The sequence below is a fragment of the Varanus komodoensis genome, unplaced genomic scaffold (genome assembly GCF_004798865.1).
Source record: "Varanus komodoensis strain SLA01 unplaced genomic scaffold, ASM479886v1 scaffold20_1, whole genome shotgun sequence".
Classification (NCBI taxonomy): Eukaryota; Metazoa; Chordata; class Lepidosauria; order Squamata; family Varanidae; genus Varanus; species Varanus komodoensis.
The window spans coordinates 16,028,995-16,052,894 of NW_025335587.1; the positions used below are offsets into that span (position 1 = coordinate 16,028,995).

Below are 23,900 nucleotides of genomic sequence, written 5' to 3' on the forward strand. Positions count from 1 at the left end.
CAAGAATCCCTCAGAAGTATACCTGATGGTCATCTGAATTAAATTCACCCATTCCTGTCCATTTTAATTCACTGATTCCTAAGATGTCGATGTTCAGTCTTGTCATCTCTTGTTTGACCACATCCAGCTTGCCTTGATTCATGGATCTTACATTCCAGGTTCCTATGGAGTATAGATCTTTGCAGCATTGAACTCTCCTTTCACCACCAGATACATCTGCAACTGAGTGTCCTTTCGGCTTTGACCCAGTCGCTTCATTCTTTCCGGTGCTACTAGTACTAGCCCTCTGCTCTTCCCCTGTAGCATATCGAACACCTTCCGACCTGAGGGGCTCATCTTCCAGCGTCATATCTTTTTGCCTTTTGGTACTGTCCATGGGGTTTTCATGGCAAAGATACTGGAGTGGGTTGCCATTTCCTTCTCCAGTGACTATGTGTCTTTTCTGGGCACAAATTAAACCGGAAGCCCTCCTGGAAAGCTCGTGGGCTACCACGGAACTTTGCTCCTTGCCCAGAGGGTTGATCTCCCAGTTCACGGCATCCCACCGTGGCTGCGAGCCAGCTCCTGGGGGCCACAAAAGTGAATATTTTCCCCAACTATTCCCCCCCGCAATGCATCTCCACTGCTGCCCTTGGAAATGGCAGTTGCAGGTAGCTATGCAGTTCATAAAAGTCCTCCTCCATCAATTTAACCTCCTCCTAAATCAGGCTAGGTCACAGTGCAGGTTTGTGGCAGGTTTAATCTCATTGCATTGGGTAGCCTCAAGTAGCTTTGTCTGTAAATAAAATTAACATGCAGGCAGCTATCTCCTGACCCAGGAGCTCCAGTCTCCCCACAGGAGTTATTGTGAGAAGGGGGAAAGCTGGCCTTGAAGGCAGGTTGAGACGGCTTCCGATGTGATTGGTGTGGGGAGAAAGGCTCTGGTGTGAACTGTAAACTGGGGTGGTCAATTGCACCCCTCCAGATGTTATGGAACAACAAACCCCATTGTCCCCCACTGCCATAGCCAGCAGTCTGCAAAGGAGCAGCTCTTTGCTCTCTGCAGGCCATTTCAAGGGGTTCCCTGGAAGGGGGGAGAGCTGAGATGCAGGCTGTGTGACTTTCCCAGCCCAAAGGAAGGAGATTTGCAGGACCTGCCCCTTCCCTCTTTGGACCGGACAGGAATGGAAGGCAGCACGAGACGGTTGCATTTCCTCTTGCTACATCCAGAAAATCCCAAAGGGGACCTGCATGCACCGGGGAGCTGCAGCCAGTTCTAGCAGCCTGGCTTCTCTCTCTGCGCAATACGTAAAAGACATCTCTTTGTTCATCTGTGATGTATACTAGGAAGCCTTTGATGGGTGTGCCTTGCATGTGTTAGGCCAGTCCAGAGAGAGCTCTGCTCCTTCTTCCTTGCTTCAGACCCTCCAGACTTCCATAAGAGCATAAGAAATGCTATGCTGGCTCAGGCCGAGGTGTCGGACGGGTCCAGCTCTCTGCTGATGGGATCAATCAGTCTCACTGAGAGAAGACGAATTTTGTCCGCATTGGCTGGTATCCCAGTGCAATCCTTTTAAGCAATTCTATATCTCTTGCCTGTGTATCAGTGCAATTCTTTTCAGAATATTATTTTTCTGCTATAATGCATTAGAAGTTAAGGGAGATCAAAGTGGATTCTTCCATTCAAGCATCAGGAAATGGTGCTCCATGATGCCCTAAACTTCCAGAGGCTTAGAAATAGTCTTAGAACAAATAAGCAGTGATTATGTAAGCTGTATAAATACTTGCACTCTGAGAAGCGTTAAACAACTGACTAAGCGCTTTTATCCCTTTGGGATCTGTATTAAATGCTTTCACTTTTCAGAGCTGGCAGAACCCCATTCCCAGAAAGTTTTGTTTCTTCCTCCTCCTTTCTTTCCATTTAGTCAACGTAGAATATCTGGGAAATACCACTGGGGGACGGAAGATAGAGAACAGCGGCCTCTTGCACCCCCTGTATTATGCTGGAGACTTGGGAAGGCTCCAGATACTTTGTGGGTAAAACTGTATGCCCAGAAGTCTGTTCGTGCTTGTTTTCAGCCACTTTAGAATCCGGAAGTTGCCAGGGCCAGCCCATGTCGATTAAATGATGCAAAGGATGACTGAATTCATTAGTCAGACCTGTTTTGCTGTCATCCTTTCCGGTGGCCCCAAATGGTAATTTGGCATGAACTGATCAGCAGTTCCTTGCCGTGTGTGAAGAGGCCTCTGTCCTGATCTGTCAGAAACAGTCCCCTGGCTTCCCCAGGTGGAATGGGGACCCCCACCTCCACCCCAGCTTGGAAATGGGAGTTTCTCTATCGGAAACCCATCCTCAAAAGTGCCCACCTCTGGCCTCAGCTTTGCAAAAGTGCTAGGTTGCCAAAGATTACGAGCGTGATTTACACGCTCATAATCTTGTCCTGATCCAAGGCGTTGCCTCTGGCCTACAGAGCCCCTCCCCGCAGTCCTTCTCACAACAATCCTTGATAGGTTAGGCTAAGAGAGTGACTGCCTGAAGGAAGTTAGGAAGATATTTGGCTTCCACCCGTCCGTCTTTCATAGAGTCAGTTTAACATGATGCATACGCTACTTATTACAACAGCCCAAGTGGTTTATAATAGGAATAGAATCAGAGAATAGGAGAGTTGGAAGGGGACCAGAGGACCACCTGCTCCAACCCCCCTGCTCAGTGCAGGACTCCCAGTTAACTCATCCCTCTCTGATGACTGGTCAGTTTGCATCTTGAATGCCTCCAGTGTGGGAGAGCCCACCGCCTCCCTAGGTCATGGGTTCCATTGTCCCACTGCTCTCATGGTCCGGAAGTTTTTCTTGATATCAAGCAGGAATCCGGCTACCTGTAACTTGAGCCTGTTCTTCCATGTCCTGCACTCTGAAATGATCGAGAAGAGAGCCTGGTCTTCCTTTTTGTGGCAACCTTTCGAGTACTTACGGAGTGCTGTGTCCCCTCAGTCTTCTCTTCTCGAGGCTAAACATGCCCAGTTATTTCAACCTCTTCTTATCGGTTTGTTTCTTGTCCTTGGATCATCCTTGTTGCCTCCTCTGAACCCTTTCCAGTTTGTCTGTAGCTATACACCCCATACGTGTGGGGGAAGGCATCATTCAAGGAATCAAGCAGCCCCAGCAACGAAAATGGGCGGACCGGAAAAACCAGCTGCTAGATAGCCACACACTTAAGTTAAGTGGGGGGTTTGAACCCAGGTCTGCCCTTGCAGTCCAAACACAGTCCATGACATTGCCTTGGGGCCTTTTGGCACATTTCAGGCTCAGCAAAGTTCTTCCACTGGCGTCAGGGTGAGTGCAGGCATCTCTCGGCAGGCCGAAGCTGGGTCCTGCCACTCCCCGCCCTCTGCCGCTCCACCCTGCCCATATACACTGCCCAGAGCAACTTGGCTTGGGAAGCAGGGTGGACCTCAGCCCCTAGAGAAGCGGGTGTTAACTGACAGCAGCAGCCTCCCGGAGGGTGTTGATCCTGGCATGTGGTTCTGCTCCTCCGTAAGAGTAAGAGTGGTGGAAGGGAAAGGAACTGGAGCAGGCTGGTGCTAAAAGTCGAGCGAGGGAGAACCGGCCCACAAGGGGCCAGGAGTCCCAGCAGGACTGCTTGGCAAAGGAGGCCTGGAGCGAGATGTCCTTGGTCGCTTGGAGCTGGCTGGGCCAGCGGGGTGTGAGCAGGATGGAAAAACTGAGGAAAGAGACATATGGGGCCTTGTGGCTCAGCGAGAGGAGAACGGCTGTTAGTTGCCAGAAGCAATTGAATTCCCCGATGTGGGGTTGTTGCTGAGGCTTTTGCGTGCTATGGAACAGGTCCCAGAACACACCATTCCCATGTGTATACTTGTCCTCCTGTCTTTCCTTGAAGTACGAGAAGCTAAGTTTCTGCCTGTTCTTGCTTTAACAGAGGAGACCAAGCAAGTCTTGAGGCTGAGTTTAACGGAATTCTCGCTGCCCAAATTCTATTTGCTCTTTGGGATAAGCAAAGTGAAGTCGGCGGCTGTCATCGCCTTCCGGTCCAGCTATCGGGACCGATCGTTTTCTCCAGGGTCCTATGAGAGGGAGACCTTTGCTCTGACATCCCTGGAGACTGTTACGGAGGCTCTGCTGGAAATCATGGAGGTAGGGTAGACATACGCAGAACACGTGTGCCTGTACTTGAGCTAAACCTTGGCCTGCGAGTTCTGACTGCCAGATCCCGCTGTCAACACTTCCCTTCTGGGCTCCCTCACGTACCTACCAGGCTCCCTGTTGCTCCTGACTTTTTATTTGTAAATGCTGTTCGTAAAAGAATTTATGAACCACGAGACTGGCGATGCTGCAAAGCTGGCAGGGAGCTGCATCCCGACCCATTGTTCTGCAGCATGCCAGCTGCAGGGAAAAAAAGAAAATGGTCAGCCGGGCATTAAGCGCATCCTGGCGGCTGAAGGAGTGCAGGCGAGAGGGGCTGGCCGTGCCCGAGTGCTCTGCTGTTGGAGGGCTCAGATTCTGCCTCATCCTTGGGCTCTTGGTCAAATTATTTTTCTTTTATCTGCTGTCTGGGATACAAGTCTTTAGAGACTGATCATGCCCACCCTGACAGCCATTTTGGGAATGGGTATGCCCCTCCCCGGCAGCCATTTTGTGAGTGTGCCCGCAGCACTCTTAAAATGCCAACTGTGGCCACCAACTCAAAAAGATGGGGGAGTGCCACGATTTAGCTTTTTGTTTTTCAGCTGGGCAGATTTGATTTAATGTTTTTCAGCTGGGCACGTTTATGTATTCTCTGACCATTTTGGTACCGGTGTGTCATGTCATTATGGTAGGAACGGGGGAGAAATAAGTAAGATAGTCATATTAACGATGCATGCCCTGTCTTTGTTAGTCAGCACATGGTATGCAGCTGAATATTTTTGTGTTTGGATTTACCACTTCACAAGAGGGATCCTATTCTTAATGCTTCCCCTTTTTAATTGTTCTAAAAAGTTTCCTGAAAATAAAGCAAGAGGCACAATAGGGAGAGAGGCTGTAGGTCAGCTCACTCCGGGACATGCCAATTTTTACCAGCAAGGATTTGTATGGGTCGAACTGACATGGTGGCACATTTAAAAATAGGTTTCCCTCTCCACCGTGGAACAGTCCGTTCTGATCTCTCGGATTGGACCTCCCCTTTGGACTCTGTGTGAAAACCAGGTGCCTGTGAGGGGCAGGTGAGGAGAGAGAAGAAATTAACCAGCACCTCAGAAAGCAGCTCTGCTGGACATGCAACTTTGGCCAAGCCTAGTGGTTACTGCAGCGAAAAAGCAGGAATCCCCAGGATGGTTCAGTGGTCATGTATAAGCTACTGGAATGGGAAAATAGCAACCACAACCCCGGTCAAAAAGAGACGCATCTTAAACGGGGCAGTGCTTTGATGTTGCTCTTCCATGCTCAGACTATGTGGCTTTTGTGCTTTCTGGCAGGCGTGCATGAGAGATATTCCAACTTGCAAGTGGCTCGACCAGTGGACGGAACTCGCTCAAAAGTAGGTGGCCCTGCCCTGTTGGCATGGTTGTACGGTGTCGCATTTGCCCATTCTCTTCTGCCACGGCTGGTTGCGCTGGTGGCATCCCCCCCGCCCCTTGGGCACCTGCCTAACAATGCCTGGCTTTTTCCCCCTCTACAGGTTTGCATTCCAGTATAACCCGTCCCTGCAGCCAAGAGCCCTTGTTGTCTTTGGTTGCATCAGCAAACGAGTGTCACATGGACAGATAAAGCAAATAATCCGCATTCTTAGCAAGGTGTGTATGTCTCTTTGTTCCTCTGTTAACTTTCGTTTTCTCAGGGTTCTTCTCTCAGGTTAAGGAACTCGGATTCTTTGTCGTGGCCTCTGTGCATCACACATACGGGTTCTGCGCCTGCGCAGTGCCTTTGGCCGGAAGATTAACAGCTAACGCTTTTTGGTGGGAACTCCGCTCCCCCTCCCCGCTAGCATTATATAAGGAGTGGAGTGTCCAGCATTTTCCAGTCTTTGCGACCACCGTTTGTTGTGCCTCGTGCCGCTTCGCTATCGCTTAGATCATTACTTACCTTTCGCTTGTTGAAAAACTTCCCTTTTTCTTACCAAGTTAGTATTCCCTCATTCCTGTTAGTATTTCACTTACTTCTTTGCTTTTCACATTTTTTTCTCTCTTGTTCCTAAAAAAAAACAAAACAAAACCCCAGAAATATTAATTTCCCGCTTTACTATCTCCTTTTTTCTTCTATTTCTACAATGGTGCAACGGGCGGCGGGAAGTGCGGCTCCAAAATGCCCACCGCGGACCCGCATGACCTGTGCCTCCTTTGTCTGGGGGAAGGGCAGAGGACAGATAAATGCGGCCACTGTTTGGCCTTCTCCAAACAAGCGAGGAAGAATCGGGAGAACCGCCTCCGCAAGCTCTTGTGGGACCAGGTTCTCCTCCAATCGGACCGGCTGGTGGCTAAGCCTCCCACAACTGTGGCTCCGCCCCAGCCTCTTCCTCCATTGCTCCACCCTCACGCCCTTCTGAAGAAGGTGCTCCTACCATGGCCAATCAGCCCATTTCCCTTCCAAGGAAACAAAAGGAGAAGAGAAAGCACAGTGATCCGGACAAACATCCTGTGCATAAGAAGGCCAAAAAAGATAAGGCGGGCAAGCCGGTTAAAAAGCCGAGGAATCCCGAGCACGCAAAGCATCGCCACTCGGGTTCAGCAACTTCCTCGATCCCGACTCCAGCCACGGAACCGTCCCCCTCGGTCCCGACCATCCAGGCGGCTATGAGGGTTACTCCGCCAGGCTCACCACACTGACCGGCAGCCGAACCTCCCCTGGATCCACGGCGTGGCTCCATTTCAGATGGGGAAATAAGAGATTCTCCACCGAGAGCTCGGTCGCCAGCGCCAATGCCGCCTGTCCCTCTGGGTACCGACATCGCCATCTCTCCCCCGAGAAGCCGCAGGAGTCATTCCTCGGATTCTAGATCCGATGACTGGTACCATTCCAGATACTCCTCCGCTCCGAGACGGGAGGATTTCCAATCCGTGGCCTATTACCCGGTTTCCAGGGGACGATCCTCGCCGCCAGCTCCTCGGGATCGTTTCCATTCAATGCCCAGAGACGCCCCGAGGGCTCCATCTAGAGAAAGCGGCAGATCGGAATCGCCAGGAGATTCTTCTTCCAGTGCACCACCCCCTTCTGGATGGAATCTGATGAGTCTGAGGCTGACTCAACCTCGCCAGATGCAGCGGTTACTTTGCAGGGCCCGGGTTCATCTGAAGAACCGTACATCTCTTTCAATGAATTGATGGCCAGGCTGGTGAGGTCACTGGACGTCGAAGCCCACCGACAACCGGGACCGAGCACTGACTGTTTTTAGGATGTGGTCAGGGGCGATCGATCCACATCTATTGCCTTGCCATTCATTACGACCCTATGGCAGGCAGTGACTCAGCCATGGGACCTCCTGGCTCACCCACAACCGACTTCACGTAAATACCAATCTATGTATCGGGTTTGGGAGGAAGACATCCCGTTCCTCCTCCGTCACCCCAAGCCAAACTCGGTTGTTGTGGAATCTTCTCAAGGCCGGGAAGCACGTGGACACACCTTGCCTTGCGATAAAGAGGGAAGAAAAGTTGACTCCCTCGCCCGCCGGGTATATGTGGCTTTGGGCCTTGAATTACGAATTTCCAATTATGAGGCAACCCTGGTGCGCTATCAATATTTTCTTATGCAACGCCTAGATGCCATCGTTGACACCTTCCCAGGAAACCAGGGCAAACTTGCAAAAACCTTTGTTAAGAAAGCTATGCAGGTGGCGATGCAACAGCTCTCCACAGCGAGGCACCATGTTGATTTGAGGTCGCTTGTCGGTGCCATTTCCCTCCGCAGACACGCCTGGTTGTGTAATTGCAATTTTCCGGATGAGATGAAGCGGAGAATTGAGGAGATGCCATTCGACGGATCCTGTCTCTTCAACGTGAAGACGGATAGCAAACTGAAGAAGATGCATGAATCCAGAATGATGGCCCGTCGTATGGAACTGCAATCCCTGCCTCGACGTAAGTGGTCATGGTCACACCCGCAATACCGCCAACAATTTCAACCTCGGCAACAACAACCACATCAATGTCAGCAACACCGCAGACAGCAACCGTCCCAGTGCTTCCAGCAGGGCTGCCACCGCTTTGAGACGGACAGGCGACAGCACTGATGCAACGAGCGAGCCTCTCCTCTCCTCCCAACTTCACCCTCCCCTCTCTCATTTGGGGACCGGCTGAAAAGTCGGCTCCCCACTTGGGAGTCCATCACATCTGATGGATGGGTGTTATCCATCATCCAGCACGGCTATGGATTTGAATTCAACGTTGTTCCATCACCGAATCCTATCTGTTTTACACCGACCTCGTCGGTACTGTTGGACAAGATTCATCAACTCCTTACTAAAGGAGCTGTTTGTCGTTTATCATCATTGGAAGGACTCCACAGATTCTATTTCAGATATTTTACGGTCCCGAAACGAGATGGGGGTCTCCGACCCATATTGCACTTGAGAGCTCTCAATAGATTCATAACACCAAAGAAGTTTTGGATGACCACGCTCCAAAATATACTGCCGTTGCTGGGAAGAGGGGATTGGTTCGCTTCGCTGGATTTGAAGGATGCCTATTTTCATATTTCAATACATCCACGTCATAGGCGCTTCCTTTGTTTTGCGGTAGACTCTGAAATCTATGAATTCAAGGTGTTACCGTTTGGATTGGCCACTGCACCGAGAGTTTTTACGAAGTGTATGGCCCCTGTCTGCGCACACCTTCGTCTATGTGGAATTCGGATATACCCGTACCTCGATGATTGGTTGTTGGTTTCCGACACAAAAGCAGGACTTTCGTCTGCTGTTGAGACTACTTGTGCTCTATTATAAGTCCTTGGACTCTGTATTAATCAACAAAAGTCTTCTCTTCTCCCTACACAGACGATCAACTTTATCGGAGCCCGGCTGGATTCGACATTGGCAAGAGCTTTTCTTCCGCAAGACAGACAGCATGCTATTGCTTGGTGCATCTCTCGGATCCGACAAGAAAGAACTGTCCCTGCCCGATCTATCCAGAGCCTATTGGGACACATGTCTGCATCCATCGCCGTGGTTCCGCATGCAAAACTCAGGCTATGCCCTCTCCAGCTGTTCTTCAATGGGATATTCCGACCACAGACAGATCCACCTACCAAACGGATTCGGCTCCCGGTCTCCGTTCTTCAGTCCCTGTTATGGTGGATAGAACCAGCCAATTTAAATGTCAGTGTCCCATTTCGACCTCGGTACCCTACAGTGACTCTCGGTACCGACACGTCTCTTCTCGGATGGGGAGCCATTTGCTCTGACCTACGTACCCAAGGGGTGTGGAGTCACCGGGATTCCAGGAACCACATCAACTTCCTGGAACTTCTTGCTGTTTTCAAAGCCCTGCAATCGTTCGAGGACGTACTTCTTCACCAGGTTGTCCAGGTGACCTCAGACAACATGGCTGCGGTCTTTTATTTGAACAAACAAAGGGGAACCCGATCCCCGAAATTAGCCCGCCTGTCCATGCAAATTTGGGACTGGTGCATACCGAGAGATATCACTCTTCTAGCAGTACATCCTGTGGGCACGGACAATGTAGACGCAGATCTCTTGAGTAGACATATGTCGCTGTCACACGAATGGGAACTAGACCGTCGGGTTCGCGACAGACTGTTTCACCGCTGGGGTCAGCCAGACATAGACCTGTTTGCCACACAACAGAACAGGGTGTGCACGAACTATTGCTCCAGAGCGGGGATAGGACAGGGGTCGTCCGGGGACGCCTTCATGATCCCCTGGAACGACATGGCTTTTTACGCTTTCCCACCGATTCCCCTCATCATGAGAGTGCTGGCAAAGATCATTCACGAAGGGGCCACGGGGATACTAATTACCCCCTGGTGGCCACGCCAGCCATGGTTCTCAACTCTCCTTCACATCTCTCGGGAGGATTTTCTCCAACTCCCTCTTCTTCCTTATCTCATTACCCAGAGGGAGGGCACGATCTGACACCCAGACCTGTTGTCGCTGAAACTGACTGCCTGGAGGATCCGATGACCGTATGCGCTACATCGGTGTCGATGCCACCGGCAATCCCTACTACCTCTGCCTCACAAACCTTACACCCAGATCTGTGATACATTCTCGAATCTGCATTAAGACCATCCACTAGAAAATCGTATGCAGCGAAATGGCGTAGATTCTCCAGCTTTGCCGAATCTCACTCATTTCTGGCATCCTCGGCTTCCATTCAACAGATTCTTCAATTTCTCTTTGAATTGCATCAGTCTGAAACCTTCTTCCATAAAAGTATATACAGCGGCGATTTCTTACTACCGTGGAACTGTACGCGGTTTCTCCATTTTTTCTCAACCTTTGATTAAAAGATTTTTGAGAGGATTGGGTAACCTCCAACCAACAATAAGGCCCCTGATGCCCACTTGGAGTCTTTCAGTAATTTTACAAGCACTGACTCGGCCAGCTTTCGAACCCGTGGCGACAATTGAACCCTTGTCTCATGGAAGACTGCTTTCCTCGTAGCAGTTACTTCAGCCCGTAGATCTTCCGAGCTGTGTGCCCTTAGGGTAGACCCCCCTTTTCTGAATTTTCATAAGGAAAAGGTAGTTCTACAGCTGGATCCGTCCTTTCTTCCACAAGCCACTACTTCATTTCACATGCAGCAAGAGATTGTTTTACCAGCCTTCTTTCCAACTCCTTCAAATTCGATAGAGAGATCTCTGCATATGCTGGATGTTCGTCATTGCTTAGCCTTTTATAGGTCCAGGACTGAGTCTGTTCGACACTCAAATAGACTTTTTGTGAAATACTCAGAACACAACCGAGGCTACCCGGTCACTTCCCAACGACTTTCCAAATGGATAGTGAAGACAATTGTTCTGTCTTACCAGTTAGCTAAATTGGACTTACCATCTACTCCAGGAGGTCATTCTGCAAGGGCTGTTGCTGCTTCTTCGGCCTTTGCATCGGGGGTCCCGATAGAAGACGTCTGCAGAGCTGCCACTTGGGCTACCCCGTGTACCTTTGCCAGTCACTATAGACTTGATGTCCGTGCCAGACAAGATTGCTCTTTTGGCAGGGCTGTTCTTTCTTCTGTTCTTCGTTGATGACACCTCCCTCCTCCAGTTTGGGTAAGCTTGTTATTCTACCCATATATGTGATGCACAGAGGCCACGACGAAGAAGAGCAGGTTGCTTCCCTGTAACTGATGTTCTTCGAGTGGCCATCTGTGCAGTCACACAACCCACCCTCCGACCCCGCTTGGTGTCATGGGTGGTCCGACTTCCTTCTCTTCGATGCTAGGATCTCTTTAGATGTTTTGTCGTACCACTGAAGTTTTGGTTTCTTGTCATAATGACAATAACTTTATTAAGGGAGCAAACGTCGGTCTTTCAAAGACTGGAAAATGGCGGACACTCCGCTCCTTATATAATGCTAGTGGGGAGGGGGAGCGGAGTTCCCACTAAAAACCGTTAGCTGTTAATCTTTTGGCCAAAGGCACTGCGCTGGCGCAGAACCCATATGTGTGTCTGCACAGATGGCCACTCGAAGAACATCAGTTACAGGTAAGCAACCTGCTCCTCACTGAGGTTTTCACCCACTTGGATGCAAGCAAAAGCAGACTTTCCACCCCAGTTGTGAAATATTTACCATTACCGTTTTATTATCTGGAATTGCATGTTTAGTTTATTTTGAAGTATCTTTTCATCTCTCAGCAACAGAGATGGCCACAGCAGCTTGCTTATAAAAAGCAAGGCAGTTGCTGCTTGTAGGTTTGCATCCTGAAAAAAAGCAAGACACGGTAGGGAAAAGGTCATCAGGAGGGTGGAGGAAATAAAAGCAAATGTAGCGGTGGTTTTTAGAAAGACCATGTGGAATGGAAATGGTCCCGGAGGAAGGGGAGGCCTCCTGTCTCTGGCGTGAGCCTGAGGAGCACCTTTCTCCCCCTCTCCCCCGAGCCATTGCTGCGGATGAGTGACTGATGTGGTGACCACACCAGTGTGAACATGCAGAACACATGTGCTGGGCTCCTACCGGTCGGAGCATCCTGCTTAAGGACGCTTGTCTGTCCCTCATGCTCGGTTGCGTTTCCTGCCCTGCTGCCACTGTGTGGCATTGCTGGGCAAACGCAGGGCCCGCCCCTGCTGCCAGGTCTTTGCGATAGCACTATTTTCCCCTGGAACGCTCCCTGAATTGCATTTTGGGAAAATGAAGGGGGATCGCTGTAGCCGTCAAAGGGGTGACTCATCCGAACGCTCAGGCCGGAGGCCCAGGAGAAGGTCCAGCCGGCTCAGGGCCCCCAAATTGGCTACAACCCAGCTGGAGATTTTGAAATCGCTTTATGCAGTAGCTCCCTCCCTCTAAAGTCCAGATCTAATAACTCGGCAGGCCACATGGGGAGAGAAAGTTCCCTCCCTCCAGTCTTGGGTGAGGAACTGCAAGCGCACACTTCCTGACCAAAGCAGAGGAAACATAATTTTTATGAACCAAAGAGCTTTTACAAAGGTAGATGGTAAATCAAGGATACACCAGAGAGAGAGCAAAACCCTGCCTTTTACATGCTCTGTCATGCTTAAACTGCACACTTACACACTGGGAAACACCTTACGATTTTCCTACTTGTGAGAGAGTCAAAATGTTCATGTTATCCAGGTACCACTGGTGTGTGTGTGTGTGTGTGTGTGTGTGTCCCCATTTCAAAGTAACTAAACCTCTGCAATCTTTTATCAGGACTAGCCAAAGCAAGACAGCAAAGAAGCCACATGCCTTGTCCAAATGAGACCGGGACAAGAAAAGGGTTAGGGGTTGATTAAGATCAAAACTCCTTGGCCCAGTGGTCCATGCATAGTATGAAAGCTGGTCAGCTGGCATAGTATATACCTTGTTCACACTTGTTTGGCATCAAGTCCCACTGGTTGGAGAGTTATTTACATCTTTGAACATACCCTAGATTGTGCTGTTCAGCATAGATGGTGAATACTGTTAACGTGCTAAATATTTTAATGAACTTGCTCATATGGTGTTTTTCAGTTTGGAGGGGCTTGGTTGCGTCTTAGCTTCCAGCGTTAGCATACTGACCCAGCAAGTTCAGAGCAGGTGAGACTGTGGTAAGTTCAGCTTTGGGTTGGCAGAATTTATGCCTTCAGGAGGAAAGAATTGTCATCCTGGGAGTGGATCGTTTGCACAAACAGGGAAGATGGTGCCATGGGTAAAAGCCGAAGGAAGAGGCAGAGGATGGCAGCTAGATTTTCTCTCTGCAAAGAAGCTGATTAATAATAAGAAGGACAAAGATGACATTGGACCTCAGAGCTTGATCTGGAAATGGCAATGTGGAACCAGAGTTTTCATTTTCGATTGCCTGAAGCAGAAGAGACGGTAGAAACCAAAAAGAAGGGCTGAATCTCTGTCTCAGGCATCCGTCCGGCACATGGGAGGAATGGGTCGCTCCGTACCTACTGACTGCACTTTCCCCTTTATCCATAATAGGGTCTGGAGAGCTGCTTGAAGGGCCCTGACAACTACAACAGCCAAGTTTTAATAGAAGCCACGGTCATAGCCCTCACCAAGCTGCAGCCCCTCCTCAACAAGGTAAAGGCACGCATAATGTGGCACCTGGGACACAGAGAAGGGGATTCCGGGGGGAGGGGGGAGTATGCAAACCATCCCAATGAGTCCCAGGAGCTGAAGTTCGCCCTCTTGTCGGAAGACCGTTTTCCTGCCTAACATGCCTGGGATTGTGCCTTCGATCTCTTAGGCCCATGCTTTGCTGTTTAAAAGTTTCTTTCCTGCTGTCAGAACCCCTTTAAAGTTTTCAAATTCAACTGAGCATTTCATGTGTCTCTCTCACACAGACCCTTGATTCCCACTCCTCAGTCCTTCTTTCTAAAAACCCAAATTTTGTCTGTTGAGTACAGAATTTGGCAAAAATAGCTGAACAGTTTATCCACCCACCCACCAGAAACCTCCAATCGAATCATAAAAACAGCAAAGGACAAAACTTCAGCACCAACAAGAGACACAAGCTAGTATCTGCAACAAGCCGCTCAGTGCAGCAGCCAGCAAAATCTTGGTTACCGTGTCTCTGGGCTTTGGTATCGCCCAAACCTGCTTGGAGTGCGAGTTCCATGAAAGGACTCTCAGCTGAACCAATAAACTATGGTTACTGATGCTGGAGCAAGCCAGGATCTTGAACCAACTTCAGAACGTGCTGTTAGATCCTGTCTTGTTCTGAAGCTGGTAACCCTGCGTTCCTAGTTCAGGCGAACTGGGAAACTGGTGAATGAGAGTCTTGCTGATTTAATTGCCAATGGGGGAGAGAAGAGATTATGTTTGTAGGCCAAAAGTGTGTTCATATCCCAGTTTATTAAGCCACAATGTGATGTACTGGGTTAATATGTACATCAGAGATGGGCAATCGCTTTCAGCCTGAGGGCTGAATTCAGTTTCAGAGACGCTCTTGCATATTTTTGTGTAAAGCTCTCACTGCCAGGAACTCAGGCTTAGAAGGGTGCCTTAGAATGGGGAGAAGGGACAGAAATCTACCCAGAAGCTGGGAGGCCACCAGAAGGATGATGGCAGAGGGAAAGGAAGGTGGTACCAGGAAGGGGTGGGGCCGCTGGGGGTCTGGTCCCCATGGGCTGGAGCCCAGGCAGGCCAGATCCCCTGATTCTGGTGTGGGGAGGTGCCAATGGACTCAAGTCGCAGTATTCCAATTAGCGGCCCCCACAGTGGTTCAGCCCACTTAGGGGCTGAATGCATCCAGCATCGGGGATGGCGCGTCATTTCCCGGTTTGGATCTTTCCTGTCAGAAGGGTGCTAGTCTCTGTGTGTTCCTCCCCAACCCTAGGACTCACCTATGCACAAGGCCCTCTTCTGGGTGGCCATAGCTGTTCTGCAACTGGACGAAGTCAATCTGTACTCGGCAGGCACCGCTCTGCTTGAGCAGAACCTCCACACCCTGGACAACCTGCGGGTTTTCAATGACAAGGTAAGTGAGCCCCTGGCTGGAAATCCTCATTTATTCTTACGGGTTATCAAAGCAGGTACGAATACTCCGAACTGCCTGTTGAACGAGAGCTTAAGTAGCCAGAAAAAAAGCGGCACGGAATCCTCCGAGATGCTGAAAAGAGGTATTTGCTCTTCCCTGCAGGATTGTAAGGGAAATATTAGAAGAACCCTGTTGTAAGACTAACTTCTGCATGTTACAGTTGTCCAGCGGTGCTGCAGGCTAAAATTAAATGCGCCGAAGACGGAGGCAGCTTGCTCTTGAAAGGGCAAGCTTGAATTCCACTCCCTGAATCTTCCCTTAGACTTCCAAGCTTGGCTGGGTGGTGCCTGAATCATTTGTAGTGTGCAGAATGCAAGGGTTGGAAGAGCCAGTTGAGCATAAACATAGTACTCCTGATGGGAAAAAAGACATCTGCCTGTGTTTTTGGGTCCGTGAGACGGTGGGCTAGCCAGCCTGGTAGAAGAGGCCTTCTCTCTCCTCTTTCTGTTGTGAAGTGGGGCCTCTTTTGGCCACTTGCATGTGCATAATCTAAAGAGAAGCCGCCCAGTTCAATGGAAGCGTGTTTTTAAGCCAGAGTGTTTCGATCTGTTCATTGGCGGATGTATTGAATTGAGTGCCGCGCTCCTGCCAAAGCAATAACGGGAGTCGGATCAGCCCAGATCCCCCCTCAGGCGAACGCCGTGCTTGTCCTTTGGTTTCCCGACAGAGCCCTGAGGAAGTCTTCATGGAAATCCGGAGGCCTCTGGAGTGGCACTGCAAGCAGATGGATCACTTTGTGGGACTGAATTTCAACTCCAACTTCAATTTTGCACTTGTGGGACACCTGCTGAAAGGTAGGGGGGCTGCTGGGCAGGCTCATTTTCGTAACCTCGGACCCAGGCAACGGAGACCCCCATTATGTGGGGCAGAAGGGGCACCCCGCTAATTCCTGACATCATTTCTGTGGATGCTCATTGTTTATTTCTCCCTGTTTTCTGTGCCCTGCTCCGTTCTCATGAAAGGCTCCAAAATATGTCACATGTTCCTCCTCTCTGGAAAGATTTTTCCAAGCATGCTTTTCTTCCTCCGGAGACATCCAGGTGCTGAATGACACCTTTCCTCTCTCTCTCTCATTAGGTTACCGGCATCCGTCTCCTACCATTGTAGCAAGGACAGTCCGAATCTTGCACACCCTCCTCACTCTGGTTAACAAACACAAGAACTGTGACAAGTTTGAGGTGAATACCCAGAGTGTGGCTTACCTTGCAGGTAAAAAATCCCAAATCTATGAGGTTTGTCTTCAAACTGGGCTCTGTGATAACAGAGCGGAATATAATGCTCCTAGTTCTTAATTACTCCACACTGCAGAGAGCTGTATGGGTTAGTAGTTACCGTGCCTGCGAATCCTGTTTGTAGCCCTGACTCGGGGCACAATCCTGTGAATGTTTCAGCAGAAGAAAGTTCTATAGTCTCCAGCCTTCCTGGCCAGGGAATGCTGGGAACTGTAGGACTTTTTTCGATCTGAACGTGTAAGGTTGTGCAGCTTTGAGTACCTCTCAGCCTACCTCGCAGGGTGGCTGCACAGGAGATGGATGGGTAGGGAAAGAACCATCCATATTGCCCAGAGTTCCTTGGAAGAATGTGGAAAAGGTGAATTGCGTGGCTGTTGCCACTCCGAGGAACTTCCGCCAGTGTTTGCCTGTGAGGAGCTGGCTCAGTGGAAGCTGGGCCTCTCCAAGCCCAGGGTGCCTCTGTCCTGATTCACACGTCACAAGAAGCCACCGTTTGTTAAGCCATGGGTTGCTGAGAACGAGGCAGGGTGAGTCGAGCTGCTGGCTCCTGGCCACCTGGCCCTCCCGCTGAATGACGTGACCCAGGTGCCCTCCAACGGGCTGGACCGCAACTCCCTGCAGCCTCCACCCAGGATCAGGAAGGCTGGACTTCACCCTTACCTTGGTATTCATTTTTACGTTTCTGTCTACGGCAGCAGCCCGGTCCAGCTCCGTCTGCCCTGCGTCTGGAAGGCTGCTGCATCGTGTGTTTGCAGGCCATGCCCTGGGGCCCTCCACCCGGCAGCCAGTCGCAACGGTGGAAAATCGGCATGCATGGCTGCGCCGCATTCATTTGGCATAACTGCTTTTGCTTCTGCCAGTCACGGTGAGCGGCCAGGTGCCGCCCAGGGCACGCAAGTCCCATTTTCTCCGTACTGGCGAACTCGCTTGACCCATTTCTCCGTCATCCCAGCTCCTGAGTTCTGTCCGTGCGTTTTCAAGATTCTCTCTGGGGCCTTAAGGACTAGAAACGTATGGAATAAATGCACCCGCTGCTGTGCTTGGGAGGTTCTGTGGTGGCGTATTTCCTCTGTGCTTCTTTCTGCCCTTCCAGCATTGCTAACGGTGTCTGAGGAGGTCAGAAGTCGGTGCAGCTTAAAGCATAGGAAGTCTCTCCTGCTGACAGACGTTTCGATGGAAAATGTCCCAATGGAGACCTTTGCCGTGCATCACAGCGATGCCTCCTGCCGGTCAGTGGCCCTGTGGCGTGTAACGCCATCTCTCCCAGGGCTGTAGCTCGAACAGCCGTAGAAGCCCGCTGCTTTGGTGTTTTTTGTTTTGGTGAAACCAGAAGTTCTTCTTTGTGATCTCTGTGCACATGCATGAAGCCTATCGGGGGAGGTTCCATTTCTGAATGTTCCCCCAGTGGGAGCACCTCCCTTGGGCATGCCCCAGCCTGAGGGGGGCTCCCACCTGACCCTCAGTGCTTCTTCAGCCCCACCCCACCCGCCCCCGGGGTGCATTGGGAAAATCCTCCTCCCCTCCATAGCTATCCACTGACCTCCAATTATTTTTCTCATCGTCCTTCTAGCCCCACGAAAGTATCTCTTGTACTCCAATCTTGTCAATTTTCCTCATCCATATTTTTAAAAAAGCAACACTTTGACCTGCCATTGTCCGCTCAGGGGCCCGTTCTCACTGACGGCAGTCTCATAGCTATCAAACGGAGGAGCAGGTGGGAGCCCCTCACTCACTCTGGGCCACGGCCAGGGCAGGGGTTCCTGCGATGTAGGGAAAAAACGTAGTTCTGGAGTCTTCTGAAAACAGCTCCACACATGCACACGGAGCCCATGTGTGGGAGTGCATGGGTGAGCGCTTGAAGGACAACAGTTACAGGTATGGAAGGGTGCAGAACTCCTCACCTTTCTGTCCCAGTCCTGAGACAGACTACAGCTTTCAAAAAATGGCACAGATGTAGGGAGGGATGAGAAAACAGACACCTTCCAGACAGCCATTATGGTCAGGCTACCTGTCCAACAGAGATTTGGCGTTTTCCCAGTCTGTTGTCTGTCAGGCAACGATTAAAGACACACACATTTATACTCGCTTATTCGGCACTCTTTAATCTGTTTTCTGGAGTTGTCATGGCAGTTTTATTGCATTTTTATTGCATATTGGTAAATTTTGAGCTCAGATTTTAATGGTGTTCATTTGTTTGTTGTGTATTTTGTTTTGTGGGTTTTCAATGAGGAACCATCCTGGCTTCCTTGTGAGGGAGGATCAGGGAGAGAGAGAGAAGTAAATACTACAGTGCTCAGATGAATATACAGAATGGAAGGGCAGGGGTCAGGGGAGCAGTCAGATGCGAGTCGATGCCAGCCAGCCCAGTGGAAGGAGCCTCGCTGTCTCATGTCTCCTTTTGAGATGACCGGCTGGAGCATCGCTCATGTTGCAGCACTGGTTTAGCCAAATCCTGGTTCTGGGAGAAGAGAGTGTGGGTGTAGAGGAATGGTGCAGGATTTATTTACTTATTTATTGGGTATTTTTTACCCCGTCCAATACCTTGCGGGTCTCTGGACGGCTGTCCCAAGGATATCCCAAGGAGGTTGCTTTGGGAGGAAGTTGAGGATTCATTTCTCCCTTCTGGCTCTGTTCTTGTTGTAAGAAGCAACGTGCTGTTCCTGAAACATCTGGTTCTCCTCTCTTTCAGGACACTAAGAGAAAACCAGCCATGGTCTTCTCCCAAGGGCTCGAACAGACATCTTGCAGCCAGTTACCCCACCGTTGGGCAGATCAGTCCGCGAACCAGGAAGTCCATGAGTCTCGATATGGGGCAGCCTTCTCAAGCCAACACTAAAAAGCTGCTAGGTGAGTGGGAAAGCCTCGCCCCCCTTGGAGGCAGAGACAGGCACCGAAAGGGCTCCGGCTGGCCAGCAGTGAGGAAGGCAGATGGGCGGACCTGTCCCAGGGTTTCTTGGGGGTGACTCCTGGGGGGCAGGGTTGGAGAGAGGGGGGTACTATAATTTCACTGTGGTCCTTTGATTTATATTTGGACTTTGGTTCTGTACATGCGCATGCTCTTGAACAGTCTTGTCTGACCTGCATCAGGAGAAGGGAAACCCTCTTTAGGTCCCTTCTTAGTACAGTTTGGGTGGAGAAATACCAGTTTTCGACCACAAACAAGCATTCCCAGTCTTCGCTCAGGCAGGATGCAGAGGAGATCTTAAGTACGTGCAGATCTATCGGTTTCACTTCCTCACAAACATCCACACCCAACCCTTTGATTCTGCTTTTGTTTCGAAAGGTACAAGGAAGAGTTTTGACCACTTGATATCAGACACAAAAGCACCCAAGAGACAAGAAATGGAATCAGGGATCACCACACCTCCCAAAATGCGGAGAGTAGCAGAAAATGATTACGAAATGGGTATGAATCTCTAAGCTTGTTGACCTGGCTTCTAGTTGCACATGGTATGACTAGATGAAGGATCGGAGTTATTTGGTGGGGGTTTGGGGCTCCGAGCCAATCTGCATTTCCTACTTCATCATCACAGTGATTATCTACCCAGGGCTACCTGGCTGTTCCATGGCTGCACTAGGATTTGGATCTCCCATCCATCTTCCTGGTGATCCAGACCGTCAGCCTTGCTCAGAACCTCAGTCTCCAAGAGGGTTCATTCCAGTGGCACCAGTGAATTGTGGTCTTGGTCTTTCTCACTCTCCCTGCTAAATATGCTGCTTCCCTTCCTCCAGAAGCACAACGGATATCACCGCAACAGCATCCACATCTCCGGAAAGTGTCTGTGTCTGAGTCCAACGTCCTCCTGGACGAAGAAGTGCTCACGGACCCCAAAATCCAGGCCCTTTTGCTGACTGTCCTCGTACGTACCCCTTTCCCTCATGCAGCAGTCTGGGCATCTCTCTGAGGGGCATCTGCGCCAGGCCTTGCAAAGCGGCAGCTAGCTCTTCGGCAGGTCAGGGCAACCCTTCCGCTTTCGCCCCTCGGCGAAATCGGAGGAAGAGAGGCCCCACCTCATGACGACCTAGGCTCCCTCAGCGAAGGGTAAACTGGTTCTGTGAACTGGGAATCGGGGGGGAGGCATGGCTGGCGGTGCCCACTGTTAAGCGCTCGACACGCTGATCACCTGCAGCTTTTTAGTAAGGCCCCTGACGTGTGTCATTTCCTGGTTCTGAATAGAGACCTGGCCTGGATCGTGAGCAAGCATTGTTCTCCTGCCTCCCACAACCCCCAGTGCAGAAAGGGTGTCTGGACTTGTAAACACTGAGTGTCGCTGGTTGCCGCCCAAGGCAGGGCCCGTGCTCCAGCCAGCTTTCCTCAAGCAGGCATGGACAAAGCTGTACAAAAGTCTGTTCAACACTCTGTGTGTGTGAGAGAGAGAGAGCGAGAGTGAGCGAGCGAGCGAGAGCGCGCTCCTTTCAGCCAAGGAAGATCTGAAGTCTGCCCTGCTTTTGTCCTGCTCTCGGACCACAGCCAGACCACTCCTGAATCAAACGGAAGGTGATTTGCTGCTCACCTGTTGTGCTGCCGCCTGCCTCTTCTCCAAAGTCATCCCGTTAATGGCACTGTCTAAGCTCAGCCCTCAGCAGTTTGAAAAAGGACTGCAACAGACTGTCCAAGTAGGAGAATGGTACCCTGCCCAGTCATTTCTGGCTCATTTCTGCATGGGGAGCCATGATGGGGCGCTGAATAATACCTCTCAGGCTCACAGCGGGGCAGGGGATAGGTCTGCCCCACATGTCTGCACCTGAAGGGAAGCCTGTGATGGAACCTCCAACATGGGGAGTGGCTTGAGCCATGCTCTGGTCAGGAAGTGGCTGCCTAGGTCAGGATGGGCAGCTTGTGGCCCCTTGAATGCTTTGTTCTACAGTGCCCATCAGCCACGGCCTGCATAGCCAATGGCAAGGGCCCCAAGTTACCCACCCCTGGCTGAGATGACATTATTTTTTGATATCTCGTCAAGGGTGTTCCAGTGCCCCAAAGTGACCATGTCACTGAAGATGTGTACATTTCAGGGAACTCCTAGAGCTGCTCTGCTGAAAGGTGGCATCCATTTTAAAGTCTTACAGCTCCTTAACGACCAGCAGATTAATTGTGGCAGATGCTGTCATGGGCTACAACCCAGCTCATCAGCTGATGACCCAAGAAATCTCTTCATCTGGAAGACACCTTGTTCTTTTTGCAGACAGACAGACAGACAGACAGACAGACAGACAGACAGACAGACAGACGGCTTTTCTAGTATTTGCTTCTGAGAACTCACTAATGTCACCTTTTCTGCATCATGTTTTAGCAACAAAGTTTGGGGGGTAAAATGTAAGCATTCACCCAGACTTCGAGACTGATCTTTTCCCTCTTTCTCCCCACTCCCCTTTTTCTGGCAGGCCACACTAGTAAAATATACCGGAGACGAATTTGACCAGCGAATCCTGTACGAGTATTTAGCAGAAGCCAGTGTTGTTTTCCCAAAGGTTTTTCCTGTTGTGTAAGTGTTCAGCTTTTCTTCACGAAGTTCCTTCCTGATTGTGTGTGTGTGCTCGTAACCTGCCCAAGGAGCCTTGTGGGGTAATGGGGAGGGCGAAAAACCTAATACATAAATAAACAATAATAAAATTAATAAAGAGCATGCATGTAAAGTACAGCCTTTGGGACTCTCTGCACACAGATTTAGGAATATTCTAGAGGTGTGACATGCATGTGGACCTAAACATATAAAGTTGGGACATGGCATACGCTTTTTTGGAAGCATGCGTATCACCTCAGTCCGTACGACTGGGATCTTGGTTGGGGCTCTGGATTGTATAATATGTAAGGCAACCCTTAGCAATAAAAAGGGAAGAAGGCTGAACTCTCCATTTAATCTTAAATTACCCTGACCACATTAGCCTAGACATTTGCAAACAGTTGTACCGAAGTGCATCCATTTAAAAATGAGCTTTTAACCAAGAGAACTGGCCCCCATTGTCCTTGTGTGGAACCTGTGGCCACTGCAAAGAATCCATCTGGTTTCTTTTCATTGCTTCAGCACTGCAGTTACTGGTATACACTGATGTTCTCATTGTATTCACTCTCCTTGTCTGAGTGGGATCAGGGTAGCTGACTGTGTTTGTGGAACCAGGGAAGGAGTTCCCATCGCTCTGTATACAAGTTCTTACCCCTTTGGTTGAGGCCCAGCAAGTATATGGACGTTGGCTTCCTCAAGAGCCTACTCTGTTCTCTCTTCCCTTGATGCCGGACTGCCTTGGCCAAGGATTTGGATCCATTTTGGTAGGAGTGCAAGCCAGTCTCTCATCTGTACCCCCTTCTCACTGCAAATCCACTCCCCGATACCAGCATTCTCCAGAGGTTTTCATCCATGCTTGTTTTTGGTCTCCCACGGTGTCTCATGGGCCCAGTTTGACCAGCTTGTTTTCTCAGCCTTCTGCTGGCTTTGACCTCAATAAAAGGTGGCTGCTGTTTCATTCTCCCCCCCACCCCCCACAAAAAGGACAGGTGTGGTGACGAAAAAGAGGACCTATGCAGGAAGGGGGAAAGGTAGAGAATGTCACGGCTCTGTTCTCCTTTGAATGGATTCTCTTGCCCTGGCATTGCAGCTCTGGGCATCTTCCCCTAAGTCTGGAACTTTATGGATTCAGAGCTTAACTCACGCTTTCTAAGTCCAGGAGAATAGTTGTACAACTGCTGCAGTTACAGATAACTGGAGAAGGACATGTTTGCCTTGGCAGTAGAGTCCCTTTTAATAGGCCAACTCAAAGAAAAGAAAACATGCACAAGCTTTCAAGATCTCCAGGCAACATGTTGCAAAAAACAGGTTTGTGCTGCTGGGGGGTGGAGTAGGAGTGGGATTAAATGTTGTAGGAAGCATATCTGCCTAGACATTTAAGATTATATGGTGCCAGAGGAGTGATTCAGATTGGGCTTTCCTAGGTGATGGGATGATTTCAGGTTTCAGTGCCGTCGGAACCACCGCAAACAGGAAAGTAGCTGGCAATTGTTCTTTCCACCATTCCTCTTATCGCTGAGACTGCTGCCAGAGTTCTTTGTCTGTTTGACTTGGGTTTAGTTCATGGCTTTCCTGCGCAAAGGATCCTGAGAACTATAGTTCAGTAAAATGCTGAGAATTTCCTGCCACCTTAAGTATGCAATTCCTGGGGGAAAGGAGGCACTTGTTGAACACCAGTCTGTATGTAAAGTGCTTAAGTGTAATCCATATAACAGGTGTCTTGGCTAAATAAGTTTTATTAGTTCACAAGCTGTGGACTAATAACTGGGATGTGTTCTGTTTTGCAGGCACAATCTGTTGGACTTCAAGATAAATACCTTGTTATCACAGTGTCAAGATCCAAATTTACTGAACCCGATTCATGGCATCGTTCAGAGCGTGGTTTACTATGAAGAATCTCCACCCCACTACCAAACATCTTATTTGCAAAGTACGCTATCTGACTTGCTTCCACAAAAAGCTTTGCTCTGACGCAGAATAATTGCGAGCTTTTTACCGTAGCCCATAAAAATTCCTCCTTCTAAACTACATGTCCCCCGACTCTCCAGAGG

General features: G+C 50.0%; 1 protein-coding gene across 8 annotated transcripts in view; it reads left to right on the top strand.

Annotated features, from left to right (window-relative positions):
• Positions 1 to 23,900, top strand: part of NF1 (neurofibromin 1) — a 165,939-nt gene that overhangs the window by 127,974 nt on the left and 14,065 nt on the right. For 7 of the 8 annotated variants that reach the window (XM_044430097.1, XM_044430098.1, XM_044430099.1 and 4 more), the window contains 13 exons: positions 3,917 to 4,131; positions 5,451 to 5,512; positions 5,654 to 5,768; positions 13,556 to 13,657; positions 14,916 to 15,056; positions 15,784 to 15,910; positions 16,194 to 16,325; positions 17,442 to 17,577; positions 19,038 to 19,195; positions 19,632 to 19,754; positions 20,081 to 20,208; positions 21,731 to 21,831; positions 23,637 to 23,779. In XM_044430097.1, the coding sequence (XP_044286032.1) occupies positions 3,917 to 4,131; positions 5,451 to 5,512; positions 5,654 to 5,768; positions 13,556 to 13,657; positions 14,916 to 15,056; positions 15,784 to 15,910; positions 16,194 to 16,325; positions 17,442 to 17,577; positions 19,038 to 19,195; positions 19,632 to 19,754; positions 20,081 to 20,208; positions 21,731 to 21,831; positions 23,637 to 23,779 (1,683 nt within the window). Of the gene's footprint in view, positions 1 to 3,916; positions 4,132 to 5,450; positions 5,513 to 5,653; positions 5,769 to 13,555; positions 13,658 to 14,915; positions 15,057 to 15,783; positions 15,911 to 16,193; positions 16,326 to 17,441; positions 17,578 to 19,037; positions 19,196 to 19,631; positions 19,755 to 20,080; positions 20,209 to 20,525; positions 21,708 to 21,730; positions 21,832 to 23,636; positions 23,780 to 23,900 lie in introns of those variants that run through there. The other variant, XM_044430104.1, reaches the window with a different exon arrangement.